General features: G+C 35.2%; 1 protein-coding gene across 3 annotated transcripts in view; it reads right to left on the bottom strand.

The window, feature by feature from the left end:
• LOC100766244 (gamma-aminobutyric acid receptor subunit beta-2) overlaps window positions 1-20,854 on the bottom strand; it is a 211,774-nt gene that overhangs the window by 128,275 nt on the left and 62,645 nt on the right. For all 3 annotated transcript variants that reach the window (XM_035448009.1, XM_035448008.1, XM_027425237.2), the window contains exon 4: window positions 3,045-3,265. In XM_035448009.1, coding sequence (XP_035303900.1) covers window positions 3,045-3,265 — 221 coding nt within the window. The remainder of the gene's footprint in view (window positions 1-3,044; window positions 3,266-20,854) is intronic.

Below are 20,854 nucleotides of genomic sequence, written 5' to 3'. Positions count from 1 at the left end.
AACTCATGAATGAATTGAAAGAGGATACAAATAATCTGTGGAGTCAATTCCAAGAAAACACAATCAGTTGAATGAATTGAGAAAATCAGTTCAGTATTGAAAATAGAAATTCATCAAATACCTAGAAATACCAAGTAAAACTCAAACTGAAATGTTATCAGAAATGAAATATTCAGTAAGTCATAAAAACCTCAGTGGATAGCTTCAACAGTGAATGGATCTTATAGAGGGCAAAACCTCAGAGCTAGAAGATAATAGAGAGGAATTAGATCATTCAGTTGAAGACAATGACTTTTTAAAGAAAATGTATGAATAGAATACAAAATAAGTAGGACACTATGAAAAGACAAAATGAAAGAAGAAAAAGTGTTCTACATCAAAAGCATAGATAGTGTTTTCAATAAAATCATAGAAGAAAATTTCCTGATCTCTGGAAAGATATCCCCATTTGGGTACAAGTTACATAGAGAACATGAGATGGACAGGACTAGAAGAGAAACATCCCAAGTCATATTATTGTCAGAACACTATACAGAACAAATAAAAGATACAGGAAACTTCAGGAGAGAAGACTTAAGTCATTTGTAAAAACTTTCTACCAAGTACATTATAAAATCCATTTTACTAGCATGCAATGATCCATGAATGTTTATCCTAATTTTTTCTCAAACTATTTTCAGCTTTCAGAAATTCATTAACTGTAGCTTCAGTAAGTTTCATTTCATACGTCAAAAGTAGTGATGTATTTCCATGACTGGACAGTGTCCAGATTAATTCAATCAACTACCATGCAAATGTGTATTTCTTCCCCAGTTTACCCATGCTCTAAGTATTTGAAATGTAGAAGTGTGTTAGAGGTAAAAAGAGAACTTGAACATAATCATTTATATAGCAAACATGCTGAAAAGCCAGATGCATTGCATATTATTAATAGGACTTTAACTTTTCTTCTTCCAGATAAGTTTTCCTTTTGGATATAAAGCAATATAAAGCAACAGTGAAAACACTTTGCAGAAAAAAATCGCTGCTTCCCCAACTTTTTGATTATATTTCCAGGACATGGCATATGGTCTCTCTCTCTCTGCCTTTCAAAGACATAGATTATTTACTCCATGCATGTCGTCTGATATGAAATTCACCTCATGCTATATGGAGCCAGAGTTGATCATTCCTTCATATGTCCTGAAAAATACACCCTTTATACTTTTATGAATTTGGGTTTTCCTGGGTGCTTTCCTGCCAAATAACTAGATTTCACTGCAACAGAACACTGGTTTTTTAAATACATTTATTCTCTTTAGTCAATATTTTCAAGTTTTCTAGAAACAGAGCAGCATTCTTGTAACATACAGGTGTATCCTCTGCAGCAACTTCCTGAGTGTCTCAATCATACCCCTAAAACTTTGTAAATCCCTATTACTTGCAGTGCATTCACCCTTTGATGAAGTGATCATACAGGGTGACTATGTCTCACAAAGCACATTCCTGTAAGATGGGATGTATTTTATGTTCATGTCTTCCATCCATAACTGGGATGCCTTTCTTATTTTAACTAATACTTATCACTTATTATGGCTACCACTTTTCCAGTCTTAGGTGTGACAACAAAACTAATAAGATTTATTTTTCCTACTTTGTAATTTTTTTAAAAAGATGTATTCTACTTTTAGATGTTAGCAACCTCAGCATATTGCTGTTTTTCTTTTCTTATAAATTGAATAAAATTTATATGTTTGCTAAATATGGTATCTCCACATCTTCTTTCTGGTATATCTAAATTGTCAGTCCCCTACTCCTTTGCTTCAGGGATGTTATTAAGAAAAATAAAGGGTTACTTCAACACAGATACTGCAATTATATGACAGCTGACTTGACAGTCAAGATGGCTACAAAGGCACTAGTGGTTAGCTATAGCATGAATTTGTGGGGAACACAGTGATTTGTTTCTAAGGTAGGACTGGATTGCTTGGTGAGAAAGATTTCACCAAGTTTGCCCTAGTGATACATAATGAGAACCCTACATTTCATTTTAGATCATTTCCACTCAGTGTGTTCAGATCACAACTGTTGTTGGATAATGAAAACCAAGTAAAGTGAGATGCAGGTAGGGTGTTGGTGGTGACTGTATGGTGTGTGGAAATAATTCAGCTCAGTGTGTGACCCCTAAGAAGGGTTCAATTGATGGATATTACTGTTGCCACTATCATCACTATTATCATAGGACAGCCACATGTTTTTGCAAAATAACAGATCCGAGGCAATTGAAAAGGCTAGCATTTAGAAACATTTTCCTCTCTCATGCACAAGTGTTTACATTGTAATATTTTCAGAATAAAAATATTTTATGCAAAATAATAGATCAGAGGCAATTAAAATGCTGACATTTAGAGTGCTTTCCTTCTACCACGAAAATAAAATGTTTACCTGGAAATCATTTTATAATAGAACACCATCTATTGGCTTTAATTGAAGTTAAAATAGCTTTCTTTACAAATTATTCCCATCCAAATAGCCTGGTGCTGAAATGCTTTCCTGGAGGTACATTTAAGAACATGAATTAAGCATTAATAAACATGAGATGGTATTTATTTTAAGTCAGTTTTTCCTCAGAGGATGAGAGGGCATAGTACTCCTGTCTGTCACGCAAGGACCATGACCCAGTTCAGTAGTTCAGGAACATATGCCATGTCCAAACCATCATTTAACACGCAGAAGTTTTCTAGTTTTCAAGAAAGCCGGTGCTTCAGCTGTTTTGGCATTGTTTATCCCTATTCCTTAAAGAAAGCGGCTTTAGCATTAGCATCTGATACTCAGAGATAATTCAGAAGAAGCAGAAATAAGTAACAACTTAGTCTTAGCTGGAGCTAAGTCCTTTGTACACACACTTTCCTAAGCTCTCAGATATATCCCTGAGAGAAGGTTTGACTCTTTTTCAGCAGGACTGCAGAAGGAAGAAAGAAAACAGTACAATGTTTCCTCTGACAACAGGAAATTAGGCTTTCTCTTTTTCAGGAAAAGTTAAATTTAAGATCCACATTACAGACCTGAGGCCATACAGGACTGTACCATCTGGATGCAGGCGGATCATACGGTTTTTGACAGTCACTCCATGGACAAAAGACTTCTTATCATTCAGGAAGTAGGTATCAGGCACCCAGAGCTGGTCTGCCACTCGATTGTCCAATGTCAAGTTCAAAGGTATTACATTGTAGGACAGCCTCTTATCTCTCCAGGCTTGCTGAAAATACATTGTCAATGTATAGTCCTGTGGATGTGAGAAGAAATAAAGTTACTTTGTATCAGAACAGACTAGGGTAATGTATTAGTTGATTTAACTCATTCTTTGAAAGCACCTACTATGTGACATGCATCTAACATTGCTGTAGGCACTATGAATATAGGGTGAAGAAAGTTATGTCTACACAAAATTTGTTGTATGTTACAGGAATATAGATATCAACAAGCAATCATGTAACTGTTATTTTTTTCTTTTATGAAGTAGAGTGCATAAGGTTGTTTTAGGTAAGATATAAATACAAACTTGACTACTCCAGTGGTGCAATCAATTAGCACACAGTACTTATAAATACAAATTTAAAAGAATACATAGGTACCTGTTTTCCTGTGTTCTGAAACAATTAACTTGCATATCAAATCTAAGATTTCATGCATTGACTCATTCAACAAATGTTTAATTTAGTGCCGGGAGTTGGTGGCGCATGCCTTTAATCCCAGCATCAGGAGGCAGAGGCAGGTGGATCTCTGTGAGTTCGAGACCAGCCTGGTCTACAAGAGCTAGTTCCAGGACAGCCTCCAAAGCCACAGAGAAACCCTGTCTCAAAAAACCAAAAAAAAAAAAAAAAGTTTAATTTATGCCTGGTATGTGACTGGCAGTGCTGAGGGGTAGAACAAAGGCTGATCTCAGGGGATTTATGAACAAAGCCTAGATAAATGAACAGACTATCACATAATGCTGTAAGTCCGCCAAGCTAATAAAGAAAATTTAAAAACATTGGTCTGGGATGGTGTGGAGAAAAGCCTCTCAAAGGAACTGAAATGGTGCAGAGACCAGAAAAACCCAAAGCACTGGCTCTTAAAAAACATTCTAAACACAGGAGAGTGTAAAAAGGTCCTGAGGGTGGAGAGGAATCATCACGTTTAGTGATCAGAGTCAAGACAGTCACATAACAGAGCAGCAGCGACACATAGGAAGAGTTGGACTAGAACAACGTCATAAGATTTACCATTCAGGAGAAGATGTACACTTATAACACCCAGCTATAAAATGACAACTAATGTTGGTGAGGATGCGGGGAAAGAGGAACCCTATTACTTTTGCAAGAAATGTGAACTAGTGTGGACACTGTCACAATCGGTATAGTCATTGTTCAAAAATCTAAAAATATAATTACCATATGATTCATTACAATGTGTAATCATCCCAGAAAGATTCCCAGTCCCACTGCAGAGACATCTGCACATTGGTATTTACTTGGCATTATTGGCTGTAGCAAAGAAATCGAACTAGCATGGTTGACCATAAATGAATGAATGAAAAAAGTGTAGTACATATAAACAGCAAGATTTTATAGCCATGAAGGAGTAAAAGTCACATGAGCAGGAAAAATGATAGAACTGTAAACTGTTAACAGAAAGAAGCCAGACTTTGAGAGACAATTTCTTCATGTTTTCTCCCACACATGAAGGTTAGCTGCACACACACACACATACACACACACAGACACATACACACACACACACACACAGACACAGACACACACACACACACACACACACACACACACACACACACACACACACACACACATGTTTGCTTCAGGGTCATGAAACTGGAAATGAGACCACAGGGAAGAAGGATACCAGTCAAAGGGTATAAGAGGATGGGTGATGCAAGTGGAGGAAGAGCAACTAGCTGTTTATCAGGTACCCATTTACTTCCTTTTGCCTGAGTTGATTAAATATAAATGGAGCTTTTAATATATGCTCAATCTATTCTGAACTATTATGGAAATTAAATAATGCAAATGCAATTTGTAAATCACAAAGCCCAATATATTATGAATAAAACATTTACACATATATTGTGACATGCTTGATCCATTAGAAGCCTATGGGCGCAAAGGAATTGCTCTCTCTCCTTCATTTGAATGACTAACGGGAGGAACAAATGCTCATTTCAAAAAAGATAATTATAAATCTATTTTAAAATTAATTCACAATGACCTACTTGAGGGCTTTAAAAAATGAGAATCATGTCTTAATCATTCCAGCATCCTGAGAGGCGAGATCAGTACCAGGGCACAAATCGTGAATGAGTGAATGTGCTGTAAATTGTGCCTCTGGGATTTCTGCCCAGAGCTGGATAATTCTGTATATAAGGAATGCCATTCAATCTTCACAATGTCCCGAGTTTTTCTCAACTTGGTTGGGATTTATGTATCCCAATTCAATGCCTCACATGATATTAGGAGAAAAGTATAAGCATATATAAAAAAAGTTGGAATATGTCTCTGGATTTGCACATCTGCTCACTTTGTCCTCATAGAGAAGTCACTTTATCAATTGGCATCTAAATTTAGCATCAGACTTCTATTTTAATAATACATATATACTAATGTTCTAAGGGCATTTCAGACACTTTTAGTTGAAATTCACTTCAACAGATCACTCTGAGCATTACTCTGGACTTCTCTGCAAATTTCTAGTTCAGGAAAAAGTTAGTATGAAGGTTCTTAGGAGAATTCACCAGCTTAATAGAAACAGCATTAGAGACCCAAGAAGTACAGGGCTGCAAAGCAAAGCAGAACCATGAAGTTTTCATAAGTCTGTGTTACAAATAACTGAAAACCAGGACATAAAATAATTAAATAGGTAATTAATATTGAGAATGAGGAAATATACTTAGTGATTTACAATTCTTGAGATGAAATGAAAATGTTGATTACTAGAAGTCAAAGCTACTTAAATTGCCTTCAATAATAAGCTTTCTTTATATGAAACACAATTTGAAAGAGCTGTATTTTATCAGTCAACAGATATATATTTGGATACATGAAATTACATTCTCTTTTGGTCCAAATAAATTGCAATATTGTGGTGCTACCTTACATGCTAACTCCTATTATTTGTCAGCAAGGTATTTCGTGCTAAGAAATACTCCCATACAGAACCTGGACATTGTATAAACTTGAGTATTACCTTCCATTTCATTTATCTCAAAACTATACACCATGGCACTGTCAAGAAAGGAATAATTTGTATGCATGTGGAAAGAATGCTCAGATGGTCTGCATTCCCCTTATCTACTTGTTTACCTCAGATAAATCCATTCAACTTTTGTACTGATCTTGTATCCTTTAGAATTTAAACAAGAGGAGTTGTCTCAAAGTTGGTGTTTTCAAACTGGAAATTCTCAATGTGATCATAATCCAGACCATCTCCATGAAAGATAGTTTAGAATATCAAAAATAAAACCAATTTTTTCAATATTGTGAAAACGGAACTAAGCCCACTGTAGCTTGTTTGTCCCACTAACTGCAAGCAAAAAAATTAAATAAATCTAGAAAGAATATGAAAGCAGTTATCTGATGATCATGTGAAGTCAAACATAGTAGATGAACAAGAAAAGGGATCAAAAGTGAAGTAAGACCATTACAAGGGTGATACTATTAATTTAATTTTGTGTCTTTCTTTTTTATTTTATTGAGTTAACACACATGCGTGTACACACATTTCCACACACAAAGCTGGAAGCACATACCCCTAAGTAACTGGAGATACATACTATATTCATGAGTTCAAGGGTAAATGTTACTCAGCTGTCATTTCCCCTGAAATTAATCTATAGATATGACTCAATGCCAACATTAATCATGTCTTTCCCATATGGGGACCTTTTTTGTTAATATTAACAAGATTCCAAAATTCATATGCAAAAAAGGAATGAGAAGAGTCAAAATATCTGGGTGTGGCAGTGTGAGCCTTTAACCCCAGAAATCTGGAGGCAGTGGTAGCAGATATCTGTGAATTTGAAGCCAGCTTGGGACAGAGTGCGTTCTTTGTCTCAAAACAAGGAAAAGCAAAACAAAACAAACAACAAACAGAAAGAATAGCCAACATGATTTGAAAAGGAAAGAACAATGTTGGACACAGAATGAGTTTTAAGGCTTAGAGTGAAAGTAGACTCAAATATGTGGTGATAGTTACAGAAACATTGATCAGTAAAACTTACGAAGCTAAAAATAACTACACACACACCTGTATGTTTGCTTGATTTTCAACAAAAGAACTGAGGCAATCAGTGGAGAATACATAATCTTTTCAGCAATTATCCAATTCTACTGGAATATCTATATAAATGCCAATGAACTCATCCTTTCAGAACCATAAGCCCAAATAAACAGTTTCATGAGTTACCTTGGTCATGATATTTTACCATGACAATGAAAACTAATAAGGATGTATGATATATGTATGTGTTTATATACACATGTACATATGAAAGTGTCAAAATAAAATGCAGTCTTTAGGATGCCATTCTAATAGAATAATTTTAAAAATTAAAAGAAGAAAAGCTGAGTGGCAGTCATGAAATAGAATATAGCTAAGTAATAAAAATATCAAACTTAATATATAATCTTAACACTGGTTAATGAATGCAAAAAAATGAAGTCAGAGAAATCAGACTAAAAAGGATGCATATTATGTAGCTACATTCATATGACAAACTGGGAAAGGTAGAACATTGGCAGGAATTGGTTTGACTCCAAAGCAGCATTAGTGATTTTCGAATGACAGCAAATCTCTTCATTTGTTTAGCTCGGCAAGTTACAGGATTTTAGGAATTTCTGAAAACTGAGAACTCTATCCTTGCATGAGTGCCTAACTTTGTATGCAAATAAAAATACATTTCAACACTTCTTTTAAAAATAATGTGACTGCTGGAAATAGGAAAAATAGCTTCTTTTTTTTTCCACTAATGAGCCCCTTTGTAGGTTGTCTGATGCAGCCTGAAGACATATATGCATATACATCATACACATGTGCACACACATACATAAAAATAATAAAGAAAAAGAGGCTATGAACTTCAGAGTGTGGGCATTGAAAGGGCTAGAGGTAGAAAAAGGGAGGGAAAATTATGTAGTTCAATTTAATTAAAATAAATATTTTAAAAAAATATTGTCCCTGTTATTTCTGTAGCCATTCACACCAAGGTTTTATTTTTGGTTATGAACCTAGCCTTTAAAACAGCTGAGCCATCTCTCCAGCCCCACACCAAGTACTATCCTAGTACTATCATCTTTTTAAGTCACTAGAATAATCTAATACTTGTTGGTTTTGAGACACAAGGGTAGGCTTCATATGTGATGGGGAAGAAATAATCTGCAACAAATGGGTTTCCCCCGTTCTTGTGAGGGATCAGCTACCCACAGCAGGAGAGGATGGCAACACCATTGCAAATAGTTACTGGTTCTGTAGTTCCACTATATCCACTAGTGGCTTTCAAGGTCATTTCTAAAACTAGAATAATTTTATTCCATGAATGCTTTACGGACTTCACATTTTGGAAGTGATGAAATTATAAAATTGAATATTTACTTTTGATATGTTTTACTTTTTGTTTGTTTTTTAAATAAATGGTTATTTTTGAGACTACAGTGGAATAATAATTTTACTTAGCTGCCATTTTTTTTATATCAAGATTCAAACCTTAGCTGTCTCTTTTGCTCATTGTTCTAGAAAATATATAGCCTGAAATAACTTGTGAATACTTGCTTTTTATCTTTTAAAGTTTATTATTTTATGTGCTGTCTGTTCATTCTCTTTGCGACTTCTCCTGGCTGTTGTAATGTGTGTGGGGAGTTGGGGGGTGGTGTGCATGGATCCACATGTTAGTACATGTGTGGGTGCATGTGGAAGGAGTGAGCACATGAGCATATGTTTATATCCAAAGTCAATATTGAGTGTCTTCCTAGAACTTCCCCCTATTTTTTTGAGTTAGAGACCCTCATCCAGCCTACATTCACCAATGCCAGGTAGTCCAGCTAGTTAATTTCCTGAGGAATCCCCTCTCTCTGCTACCTGAGATCTGGGATGCCAGACACTTGTCCCACCTCCTGCCTACTCAGTTTTCATATGGATCTAGGGTTCCAAATTCCAGTCTTTACACTTGGGAAGCATTAGTTTTACTCTCTAAGCCGTCTCCCATTCATTTAGCATGTTATTCCTTGAGAATATTCCCCCTTCAATCAGAAGTGTAGGTAGATACACCTGCATATGCATCAATTTGATAATATTGTCATACTTATAATCAGCTTTGAAATTTTTCTTTCTATTTGTTTTAATTTTATATTTTAAAGTGAAAATTACACAGTATCACTATTGTACATTTTGTATAACTTTTTCTAAGATGATGATTTTACACGACCATAGAGCTATCGAATTAGGAAATTAGAATTCAAATATTAATGTTTATCATTAATAAACCACTAGCCCATTAGACTAGCCCCCACTTATTCATTAAAGTCATTTTTGTTAGTCCAGTATTCATCCTAATTGCCATATTGACTTTTTACTGCCCTCTAATCTGGGATAGTTTCCTACTCTCATTATTTTTTGCGATCACGATTTTGAAGTCTTCTGGTCAGTTTTTTTGTTAAATGTCATTCAGTCTGGATTTTCTGGCATGTGTGCCTAGCAGACTGGGGCTACACAGTTTTAGACAGCGTGTCACCTAAGCTATGGAATATCTGTTACAGACAAGATAGTATGTAGTATCCTGCACATTCTTACTGATCTAAATTTTGTATAGTTATTGAAACTGGTAATCTCCACTGTGCTGTTACTATTTCCATTTATAATTTTAAAAAATCAAGACTAGGTATTTCAGAAACATGGAAACCATAAACCATATTTTAATCCAGAGGTTCTCATCCTATCGGCTGTGACCATTTTGAGGGTCAAATGACCCTTTCTCAAGGGTTGCCTAGGACCATCAGAAAATACAGATATGTACATTATGATTCATAACAGTAGCAAATTTTTAGTTATTAAGTAGCAACAAAAGTAATTTCATGCTTGGGAGTTGCCAGAACATGAGGAACCATATTAAATGGGCATAGCATTAGGAAGGTGGAAAACTACTGCTTTAATACTTTCTAAGATTCCATTTTTCTTCCTTCACCAGAACCTTAACCAATACTCAAAGCAGTAGGTACTAACCTAAGCCTGATCACTGCACACATGAGAAGATTCCCCATAAGGGTCCTTTAACTTCTCCCTACTGACTTCCTAGATTGTCTCTTCTGGTCGCTTCTAGACACAGATCTTCACTTTGGTGTGTGCTGAAATTTCTTCCTGGTCAAGCCTGTAGGTTTTACTCCTGTGTGTGTACCCATACTTCTCAGAAAGCTTCTGCTTTCCCTCTTACTGCCATTTCGTCAGTGGCTTTCCATTTCATATTCTTTTGTCTGTCTCTCTGGGGAACTCACCATTTCCACGCTATGGGTCTTTGCCTTTGTGTTTCAATGCCACCGATACTCATTTGGAAAAAAAAAACACCAATATATTTTCATCTTCCCATTTAATTTGTCTGTATCCAGGGAGAAGCCATCAGGTTAATGAGAGTGTTTAATTTGGTCTCTCCTTTGAGCATGTAAGAGCATCTGCTAGCTTCTTCAATGGGCAGACTTTAAAATACATCCTCATCAATGATAAAATATGGGATTAATCTATGATATGCTGTGGCAACATTTTGTAAGCTTTTAAAATGACTGTTACTATACTAGAAACTTGAGCTTCAGTAATTAATCTTGCTTGCATATTCTTCTAGATAATAGTTATATCTCCAAAATTAGATCTTTTTGGAGAAATCTCACTTTCTTCTCTAAAGCTTTTATGGTTTTGAAATAAAGAAGAATTTCTTTTAATTACCACTTGCAGAAACAATTGTGTCTAGTAATCATTGTTTATTAGTTTCTTTTAACTAATGGCACTCCAAGATTTAGGTTCTGAGCTGAGAGTCTGAACTTCTGCCTCTTCTAAGACGGTTCTAGTCCTAGGAAGACAGAAAAACCCCACGATCAAGAAATTTCATGATTCGTTTAAATGTAGTATATGTTTCTTATGTATAAATTGTCACACTTGTTCAACCTGCACACTTCAGTTCTTAGAACAGTTTATTAATTTGAGGGCAAGCTTGAAAGAAGACACTTTCATGTTCCCTTCTTGTATTTTTGCTGAATCTCAAAAGCTGAAATGCAAAATAGTTTTCACAGATAAAAACCTCATGTTTTGCCAAAGATATTATATGAGATGAATAAATGGTTCCTAAATATTACAACCATAAAACTTAATTTCATAAAGAATACAATTTTTAGGGTCACACGCTGTGATATCCTTGATAGAAAGTCTAACTTATTCATGTGGACAGAGACAATGTTTAGCACACTTTCAGATGAATGAGAGTACAGCTGCCTGATATATGGCATTCATCTTGTAAACACTGAGGAAGATTCACAGAAGTATCTAAAATGCATTTCCCATTTCTCAGTATTGCCTTTTTAGTGATATATTTTAATACATTGTTGTCATTTTTAATTATGTATACGTATATTCGTTGGTGTGAGGGTGTGTGCACATGAGTTCAGGTGCCAGTGCCAGTCAGAGATGTTGGATCGCTCTTGGAGCTGGAGTCCCAGGCAATTGTGAGCTGTTTGAAGAGGGTATTATTATTGCAGGGGGAGAAGAGGGGAGGGTTGCAACTCAGGACCTTTGGAAGAGCAGTACATGCTTCTAACCACTGAACAATCTCTCCAACCCTAGAAACATTTGTAGAAAAAGAAGTTAAATGCTAGGTTTTCATCCCAAATATTATAACAAATCTGACATGTCTTCAGTCTTAACCGTTGATAGAAAATCACTATTAAATGTGAATTATTACAATGTCATTGGCACTGTCTCCCTGTTACATCCTTGCCCTCAACAGGATAGTAAGAAAATGCACACAGAGCAGTGTCTTTCTTGATTAATACAGACCAAAAGCCTTTCAGAATGCTTAGAATGAAATCCTAATTTACTTCCACAGCCTTGCATGCACATGGTACTTCCTAATTTTTTGGAACGGCCTTTTACTGCACTTTCTCTCCCTCACTTCTTATCATGAAGCACATTCGTGTTGACTTTTCCTTTCTCACAAATACTTCAAGCTAACTTTCCAAACACTGTCTTAAGAGATGAGGGGCAAGCCACATTTCTGTGTCTGGTTAGAAGTCAACTCAAAGCTCAAACCTGCTCAGCAAGCCCTTCTACAAAAACCAACCCCAATGGACCCTAGTCCAGCTCTCACAGCACATGGCTCTTTACAAAATCATGTTCACTTATTGGGGTAATTTTGCACTTTTCATTTTGCCAATTGGAAGGTATGTACTATAAAAATGAGCTCCCCAGTATCAATACAATATTTTTTTTAAAAACCACACAACTATCTACTGAAAGATAAAAAAAGAAAATATACAGATATTATTCCAAAATACATATAAACTTGTAGTGCCAAAAATCTTCATAGATGAAAAATTAAGTTAAATAACACACAGTGCAAACTATGTAGCTAAATGTACATAGTATAAAATTTACATTGCAAAATTATTAACATGAAAAGATGTTCAAGTATTATTAATATACTTTTGTGTAACATTGTTAAATAATAGTGAAAACAATATAACACAATTGGGTAAATATGTACATTATATTGAGACAAAACTAATGAGCTTATTAATATTAATGATAGTATCTTGGTTTATTGGTAAGCAAACTGGTTTGCAATTCTATATTTAATTTACTTTTTATCAGACATTATGCCATTATACCATCATTTTTTTCTTTTTATTGTTTGTTTGTTTGTTTTTCATGAGAGAGTTTCTTTCTCTAGCCTTGGCTGTCTTGGGACTTGCTCTATAGACAAGGTTGGACTTGAACTCACAGAGATCTGCCTTTCTCTGTCTCCTGAACCCTGGGATTAAAGGGATGCTTCACTTTAATGAAATGTTTAATCATTTATTAATAAAGTAATTCAGGTAAATTTTATTTATGACTTATTTCATGATCTAGAAAACTTAAAATCAAATATTTTTGGCTGAACCTAGATGAACCTAAATTTTATGCATATGAGGCAAGCACTATATGACTTAGCTACATACAGTTCCTATATCAATTTTTGACTCCTTAAATCACTTTATTAATTATTATTTCCAAATTCTTAACATACTCAGTCTTTTCACTCACATGTATTAGAGAGTTAGTTTGATTTTTCTCCTATTCTCAATTTTCATACCCCTCAGAGATACTGGCATTCTTTCCATTTTTTATAGCTGTTCAAATTCTACTACCAGAAGTCCTATAGAGATAAGGACCTATAAAGGACATAATCAATTTAAATTAAAAGGATCTCTAAGAAGCATGTATATAGTCTTGCCAAGTTGTTTCTGCATTTGTACCTTTGTACAATGCTCTGTCTTCAATAACTGGGCCCACAAATTGTCATCCAATTACAGGTCACAGTAATATTTCCACATTACCAGCTTCCTAAACTAGATTGCAATGAAGAAAAGTTCATCTCCCCTTAATGGAATCTGTCACAGCAGATGTTCAGCTGCAGCATTTTGGAAGAAGCACATGGTAACAGCTCTGAATAACTGTGAAACACACATTTGGGTCAGGGGACCTGCAACCAAGATCACTCATCAAGAACATTCAAGTTCAGAAGGGACTGATTATTTTCTTGTTCATGAAACCAAAATGCTTACAGTATCTGGCAATGAGGGTTTCCATTATTTTGCTTAAGTCATTTTGCAATTTATTATAGTTTATCCTCTTATTGATAGTCTTTAGTTAAAGGATAAATTTTGAAAAATGACAAATATAACCGGCCATCTTGTCCCTATTCTAATGCCTGGCAGGCACAACAGTAAACTGGATTCCTTTAAGAATAAGCACTGAAATTATACTTTCTTTTTTATCAGAAAAGGGATTTTATTCAATCTGATCAGATTATGAAACAGATAATGTGGTAATATATTGTTTATATCTAATAAAGCTTGCCTGAAGATCAAAATGCAAAGCTAGGCACAGCAATAGAGGTCAATACTTTCTACGTATAAATTATCCCTTATCAATGTATACTTACTCTAAGTTTTCCTTCCATTGCTGTACAGCATTCTAAATCATAAACAGCCTGTACCCGAGGGTAATATGACCTGACACTGCCTATAGGTTCACACTCTTATATACCTTTTTTCACTAATCACAGAAACTGTGAAGTGAAACTTTGGATTCACCACTTACTAGCTGCTGTGACATTTGGGTATCCACCCAAATTCTCTGAGACATTGTAATCTATTAAAAAGTGGAAAGCGCCGGGCGGTGGTGGCCCACGCCTTTAATCCCAGCACTCGGGAGGCAGAGGCAGGTGGATCTCTTTTAGTTCGAGACTAGCCTGGTCTACAAGAGCTAGTGCCAGGACAGCCTTCAAAGCCACAGAGAAACCCTGTCTCAACCCCCCCCCAAAAAAGTGGAAAGCAATGTTTCCATCAGTCAGTTCACACATGAAAAGTGATTGGCAGAATGTCTGGCTCAGATTTAGTGTTCTGTGAGTGTTGCTTATTGTATTAGCCTTATTATTTCCATCTCTGTTTTCCATGTGATGCTTTTGAGAAAAAATAGTAAAAAGATTTTCAAAGTCATGCCTTGTGTATAGATTTCATTGACAATATACTCTATCTTCTTACAATTCCATCAATCTAGAATACCTGTGGCATTTTTAATTTTATTTTAATCATTTTCCCACATTGCATACATTATCCTCCATCACTGTACAAAATGCAAAATCAAACAAAATTACAAAATATCAACATATGTATGCAAAGTTCTTTACAGCAACTACAAACTAAACACCATCGAGCATACATAAAATAAGTTATATCTATTTTATTACCAAACCTGAAATCACAAAACTTGATGAGTTTACACACAGTTAGAATTGGCATTGACATTGAAGGTGTGAAATTTCATGGTAAATACCTCATGTTTACAGTGGATGTTGAGGGGGACAAAGGATGAGTGTTAGTTTATGAACTTTCTTCATGATTTTAAAACTACAAGTTTGCACATATGATGGAGTATCAGAAAACACACCTAGACCAAATTTACACAAAAAAGTGACTGTCTCAATTTATCTTGTTTGTGCAGAATGAGGAAAATAATCTGGTTTGGGCAGAGAGTACCAACAGGAATCATACAGCAACTACTGCAATGTAAGAGTTCTGCCTATAGTAATTACCTTTCTCAGAGGTAATTCAGCTAGAAAAATTCCCCCTTAAAAATTATCATATACTTAACCTAAATTCATATCATTCGAGGAGGAACTTAGGTCTTTTCAGAAGAAAATATTTGAAATTTGATGATTCAAAAGGATGATGTATACATGGCAGCTAGCAAGAGGTCATTAAGTGTACTTGATCTAAATGAAGAATATCAGTGAATGATTAACTCATTCATACAGCATAACTTTTAAAATCAAAGTTTATTTTATAAGTGACTTTTTCATAGCTCTTTAATTTTTGTTCAGAATAACAATCAGGGTCACAATACCCCAACACTTAGGGAATTTGTCAAACTTAAATGTCTGGCTATGACAAACATTTTCCAAGCTGTTTACGTTGTTATTTTTGAACACAACTATCCTAATAAGAAATTGAGCAGGGTAGTTTAAACTCAGCCTCCTGTCTGATGTGTAGCTATTCCTTCAAAGTGAAACATTCTCTCCTCCACATTCCTGGTAACTCTCAGAAGCTCAAAAAAACTTGAAAGGCTAAAAAAGTTCAGAATGTTACAAGGGCCTTCTCCACGTTTATATAAGCAGTAAACAATTCAAGAGGAAGAGAACTACAGAATGTTGCAGGTGCCTGTTTATTGACTGGGCAGGGAACTCCACAGATGCTGTTGCCATGAGTTTGCACCTATGAGTGGGCGTTTTTGTAATGCAGCTACTTTTCAGTTACACATAACCTTATGGGTAACTCCAGTAAATTCATAAGCCATTCTTGGGTAGAATGGTTTCCTGGCTCTGCTGATGCCCTATCTGTAATAAGCAGATGTCTATTCATATTTCCCCATAAGAAGTCACATTATTCTGTCTTAGTTTGTGGAAAAATATTCTGTGAAATTCATGCAACTAAAAAAACTACATAATGAGACATATCCCAAGATGAGTTATTATCATTAAGTGATGGGTGAATTAATACAATGATAACCATTTATGAAGCCAACTTATAAAATGTCAGAGATTAAAGCATTATGCCATGATTCAAGATGAGAAAAATAAGAAAAGAGGGTGAATTTCATAATGATAAAACAAATTTACCTTCTTCTTTAAGACCACAGGAACAATAATAGCTAAAGATGCTACTTTTTTGAGGCCTAAGTTTCCATACTGGGAGTGAATATTTTATTAAAGTAGAAAACACATTTGACTCAGTCTGAACATGCTTTACCACTTTTAAGTTTTGTTTCATATTTTAATGGGTTCCTATGGTGGAAATAATACTATCTATGCCTCCCTTGCTGCCCTTCCCCATTTTCTGATAAAATGTCCACAGAAAAATAGAATGGAATATCACAAACTGTAAGACTCTGAAGAAAATCCATACATGAGAGACTTGTCAAGTGATACCTTAGCATCTGCTGATATTTAAATATGTAAGGGCAGGCATAACTTATTACGTATCTATTACAAATCAGAATTACGTAAAGGTTGCACATATATTTATTTAAACCAGAGTTTCTGTTTTCACAAGTTCAAAGTGAAATATAGACTATAATTAAATGAAAATGTCAACTTTGAGATCTTCAAGCACATGAAAATTTATAAACAAATGTTATTATAAAAATCAAAGTTTGGAGAAAAGAGACATGCTAGAGAAAGTAGAAGAGGAAGCTGGGCTGGTGGCACAGCTTCAGAGTCTCAGTGCTTAAGAGACCAAAGAACAAAAATTACTATGATTTTAAGGCTAGCCTGGGATAATTAGTGAGTTCCTAGCCAACATGGGCTATTTATATAGTGAAGCCCTGTCCAAATAAAAAACACCCTAACAAAACATGAGAAAATATATAAGAAAGAGTATTTGAAAAAGCCATAGAGGAATATATTTTATAAGTTTACTTAAAAGTGAAGACATACTTTATGCATATATATGTGTAGATGAGAGAGAGAGAGAGAGAGAGAGAGAGAGAGAGAGAGAGAGAGAGAGAGAGAGAGAGAAGGTACGGTTTAAATGGAACTAACCATAGATTATTTAACAAAACCCACAATGCTGGCCTTTGTTGTATACCAGAAGTGAAATGTTGGACATTATTTCTGAGATACCACATTGCCAGTGGCAATGACCTATACTGGAAGAGATAACACATACTTCAAACATAAGACTTTGAAGAAACAAGCTAATACTGACTTGGTAGCCTCCTCCCTGAGGACTAGTTCTGATTATCCTAAAAGGTGCTATGCAATTTGCCAATGGAGAGAAGCAGTCACTAGATCTACCCAGATGTTAGTCTTTCAAAGCACAATGATGACCAGCCTTAATGATATCCCCATGGTGCACTTGGGATGCAGGCCCACTCAATAGGATGGAATGCATGCCTGTAACTAAATTTAGCTAAATATCTGTGGGTGGAGAGGTCTTAGACTTGAAAAGAGAAGCTACAACTGTCATTTTCCTAAATTAATATAGTTTCTAACTCTAAGCTACCCTGATTCCTTTACCAAAGGAATTTCTTTTTCCAGCAGATGGGGACTACTATAGAGATCCACATAAGTCAAAATACAGAAAATAAGTGACCATGAGGGACCCAGATGAAGTTGGTACATCTGCAACACAGTTCCTACATCTGAGGCTTAGGGAAAATAATGGGGGTGGGGTGAGCAGAAAGACTGTAAAAGCCAGAAGAGAAAGACACCTGAGGCTAGATATTGTTTTCTAGACATGACAGGGAAGCTATACTCATGACATCGCAACAATATGCGGTCTAAGGCAGACCTACATAATAACTGCACCAGTCAGCATGCCAAAACGGATGGAATATATTTCACAAGACATCACCCTAGGTGAAAATCGACAGGTGTTTCATACAGACTAAGGGAGAGTAAATTAGTTTTCTTCATCCAGGGTGAACTCATGAAAAGGGTTTCTAATCCCAAGTAGTAATCACTAAATACATGTGCATAGGAGCAACACTAAATGAATTCAGTAGGTGTGTGTGTGTGTGTGTGTGTGTGTGTGTGTAAGAGAGAGAGAGAGAGAGAGAGAGAGAGAGAGAGAGAGAGAGCTATAGAAGAGGTTATGAATTTGACAAGGAATGGGAGTGTAGGGAATATGGAGGAGTTGGAGGGAAGAGAAGGAGGGTACAAATTACATAAATTTAGTGTGCTTAAGTATGAAATTCTAAAAAGAAACTAGAGAATAACCCAAAACACAAACACATAAAGACAGAAAATAAGAAATGAATTTTTTAAATTTTGAGTCAAGTTTCAAGTTTTTTCCTAAGTTTCTTTACTTTGGAACTATTGGAAAATTCCCCAGTCTCACTAAAACCCAGTGTAATTACCTATAAACAAAAAGGCAATAAAAATACCTATTTCATAAGACTCTTTTGAATATTGAATGATATCATTCCTGTGTAGAAGCAAATACAGTGTCTGGTATATAATAAACTCTAAATTAAAATTTAAAAAGAAAGACTGGAAGATTTTTCACTACAATAGGAATAAAACAAAGATGTCAACTGGAAATGAGCAGTCACACAAGAAAAATAAAAGGAAAAAGACATCCAAGTTAGCAAAAAGAAAAAATAATATCCCTGACATGCTCTCTATGTATAAAAGACTAGCTGACAAAAACTGTGAGAACTAATAATTTAGAAAAGTTATGAAGTACAAAATGAGCATCCACTCAGCACTATTTCTGTAAATTAATAATAGAAACTATGGAATGGAAAATTATTTGTCTGTCATTTATTTGATAAGATGTTAACATGGAAAATATAATAACGGACTCAACAACAAAACCATGATAACATGACATAAAAAGAATACCACTTGAGTGTACTTTACCAAAATAATATACAAAATTTCACAAGAAGATGCTTAAATTTATGACACTATAAATAAAAATCTCAATGAAATGTCACTTCACCCATATGGTAGCTACTATAAGCAACCCACCAAGCACAAAACCAAAAATTAAAATAGAGGAAAAATAAGATACAGAAAAAGAGAAGTTATATGATATGTATAGATATTGGATGAAGTCTTGTATTATTAGTGAGAATGTGAAATGGCATACATGCTATGGGAAAATATAGCTGTTCCAATGAATGAATGAATAAATATACCACAATGTGATCCAGGACTGTCTTTAATGGAAATAGCTGAAAGCAGGAATCTGATAATCTAAACCTGTGTCAGAATGTTTTCATATCATCACATAAACCCAGAAATGATCCCCAGAACAATGAAATTATAGTAGTTAAGCACAGGCTATTCAAAGGATATTTGTTTAATCATGTTCTCAACATTATAGCAGCAGCCAAAAGAGATTCAACTAAAATTTCACCAAGGTTAAAAGGAAATAAGACATATGAACACACACACACACACACACACACACACACACACACACATACACACACACACCACAAGAATACATCCAGATTTCATGGGATGTTATTCAGTATTAAAAAGTAAGAGGAAGAAATTCCAATACATGGTTCACCACAAAGAACCCTTGAGAACATCATGCCTAGTGAAATAATCCAATGTTAAAGTTGAATACTTCACGATTTCATGGAAATGAGTTATCTAATGGCTCAAGAAGTCAGAAAGTAGAAGATACAAGGAGAGGAGGGAGTGAGGAATTGTTTCAGAGGCTCAGAGCTTTCATGTTATCAAATGGCAAGTTCTGTTAGTGCTGCAAAGTTGATGTAATAAGGTGGCTGAACTAATGGCCTCTTTAAAAGAACATGTTGAGGCCCATTTATCATTTATGCTATTGCTTTTTGCTAAGCAAAAATTACATCACAAATCTACCATTACTTCCTTTAGAAGTTTGGATTTCTGTTATTTGATGCAAATGGCCATTCTACATAGTGCAGGCCAGCCTTGAATTAGAGGTAAAAAATCATGGCAGGCTATCTTATAGATTTTAACAGGAAATGTTATAATGAAACTATAAGAAGACCTGAGATGAATTTTCCTCCCATTTTCATAAGCGACTGGTGTAAAACAAGCAAAGAGACACCCCCCAAATACTAATATCATCATTTGTATTCCTACAAGTGCAGAGAGACAAGTCTTATCATGGCAATTAGGAAAACATTAAGTTGCATATAGTCTCCAGAAAGGGAATTGAAGCAAAGAAATGACATTTATAGCTTTGTTGTGTGTCATGTTTAAAATAATTTGAAAACTCACCTTAAACGCATTTGCATACACCACACCATTCCAGTTATTAAAAGGCAACTCGGTGTCCAATGCCTTACATTGCCACTTAGACCATAAGTGACACATGTGGTGATCGCCTCAGAAGCAATCTTCGAAATCTAAACCACCAACACTTAAGATTCCATTTTATGCTCACCTCCCACTGGCCAGAGGTATATATTTTTATTAAGCATATCAAACTAAATAATGTACAATATGCTTCTTGTGGTGCTTTCTAGTGTTTCATTAATCTGCTCATTACAAAATAACTTCACACAAGACATCACAGAGACAAGTGGC

Source organism: Cricetulus griseus, chromosome 7 (assembly GCF_003668045.3).
Source record: "Cricetulus griseus strain 17A/GY chromosome 7, alternate assembly CriGri-PICRH-1.0, whole genome shotgun sequence".
Lineage (NCBI taxonomy): Eukaryota > Metazoa > Chordata > Mammalia > Rodentia > Cricetidae > Cricetulus > Cricetulus griseus.
This window is presented reverse-complemented; position numbering and strand designations above follow the sequence as displayed.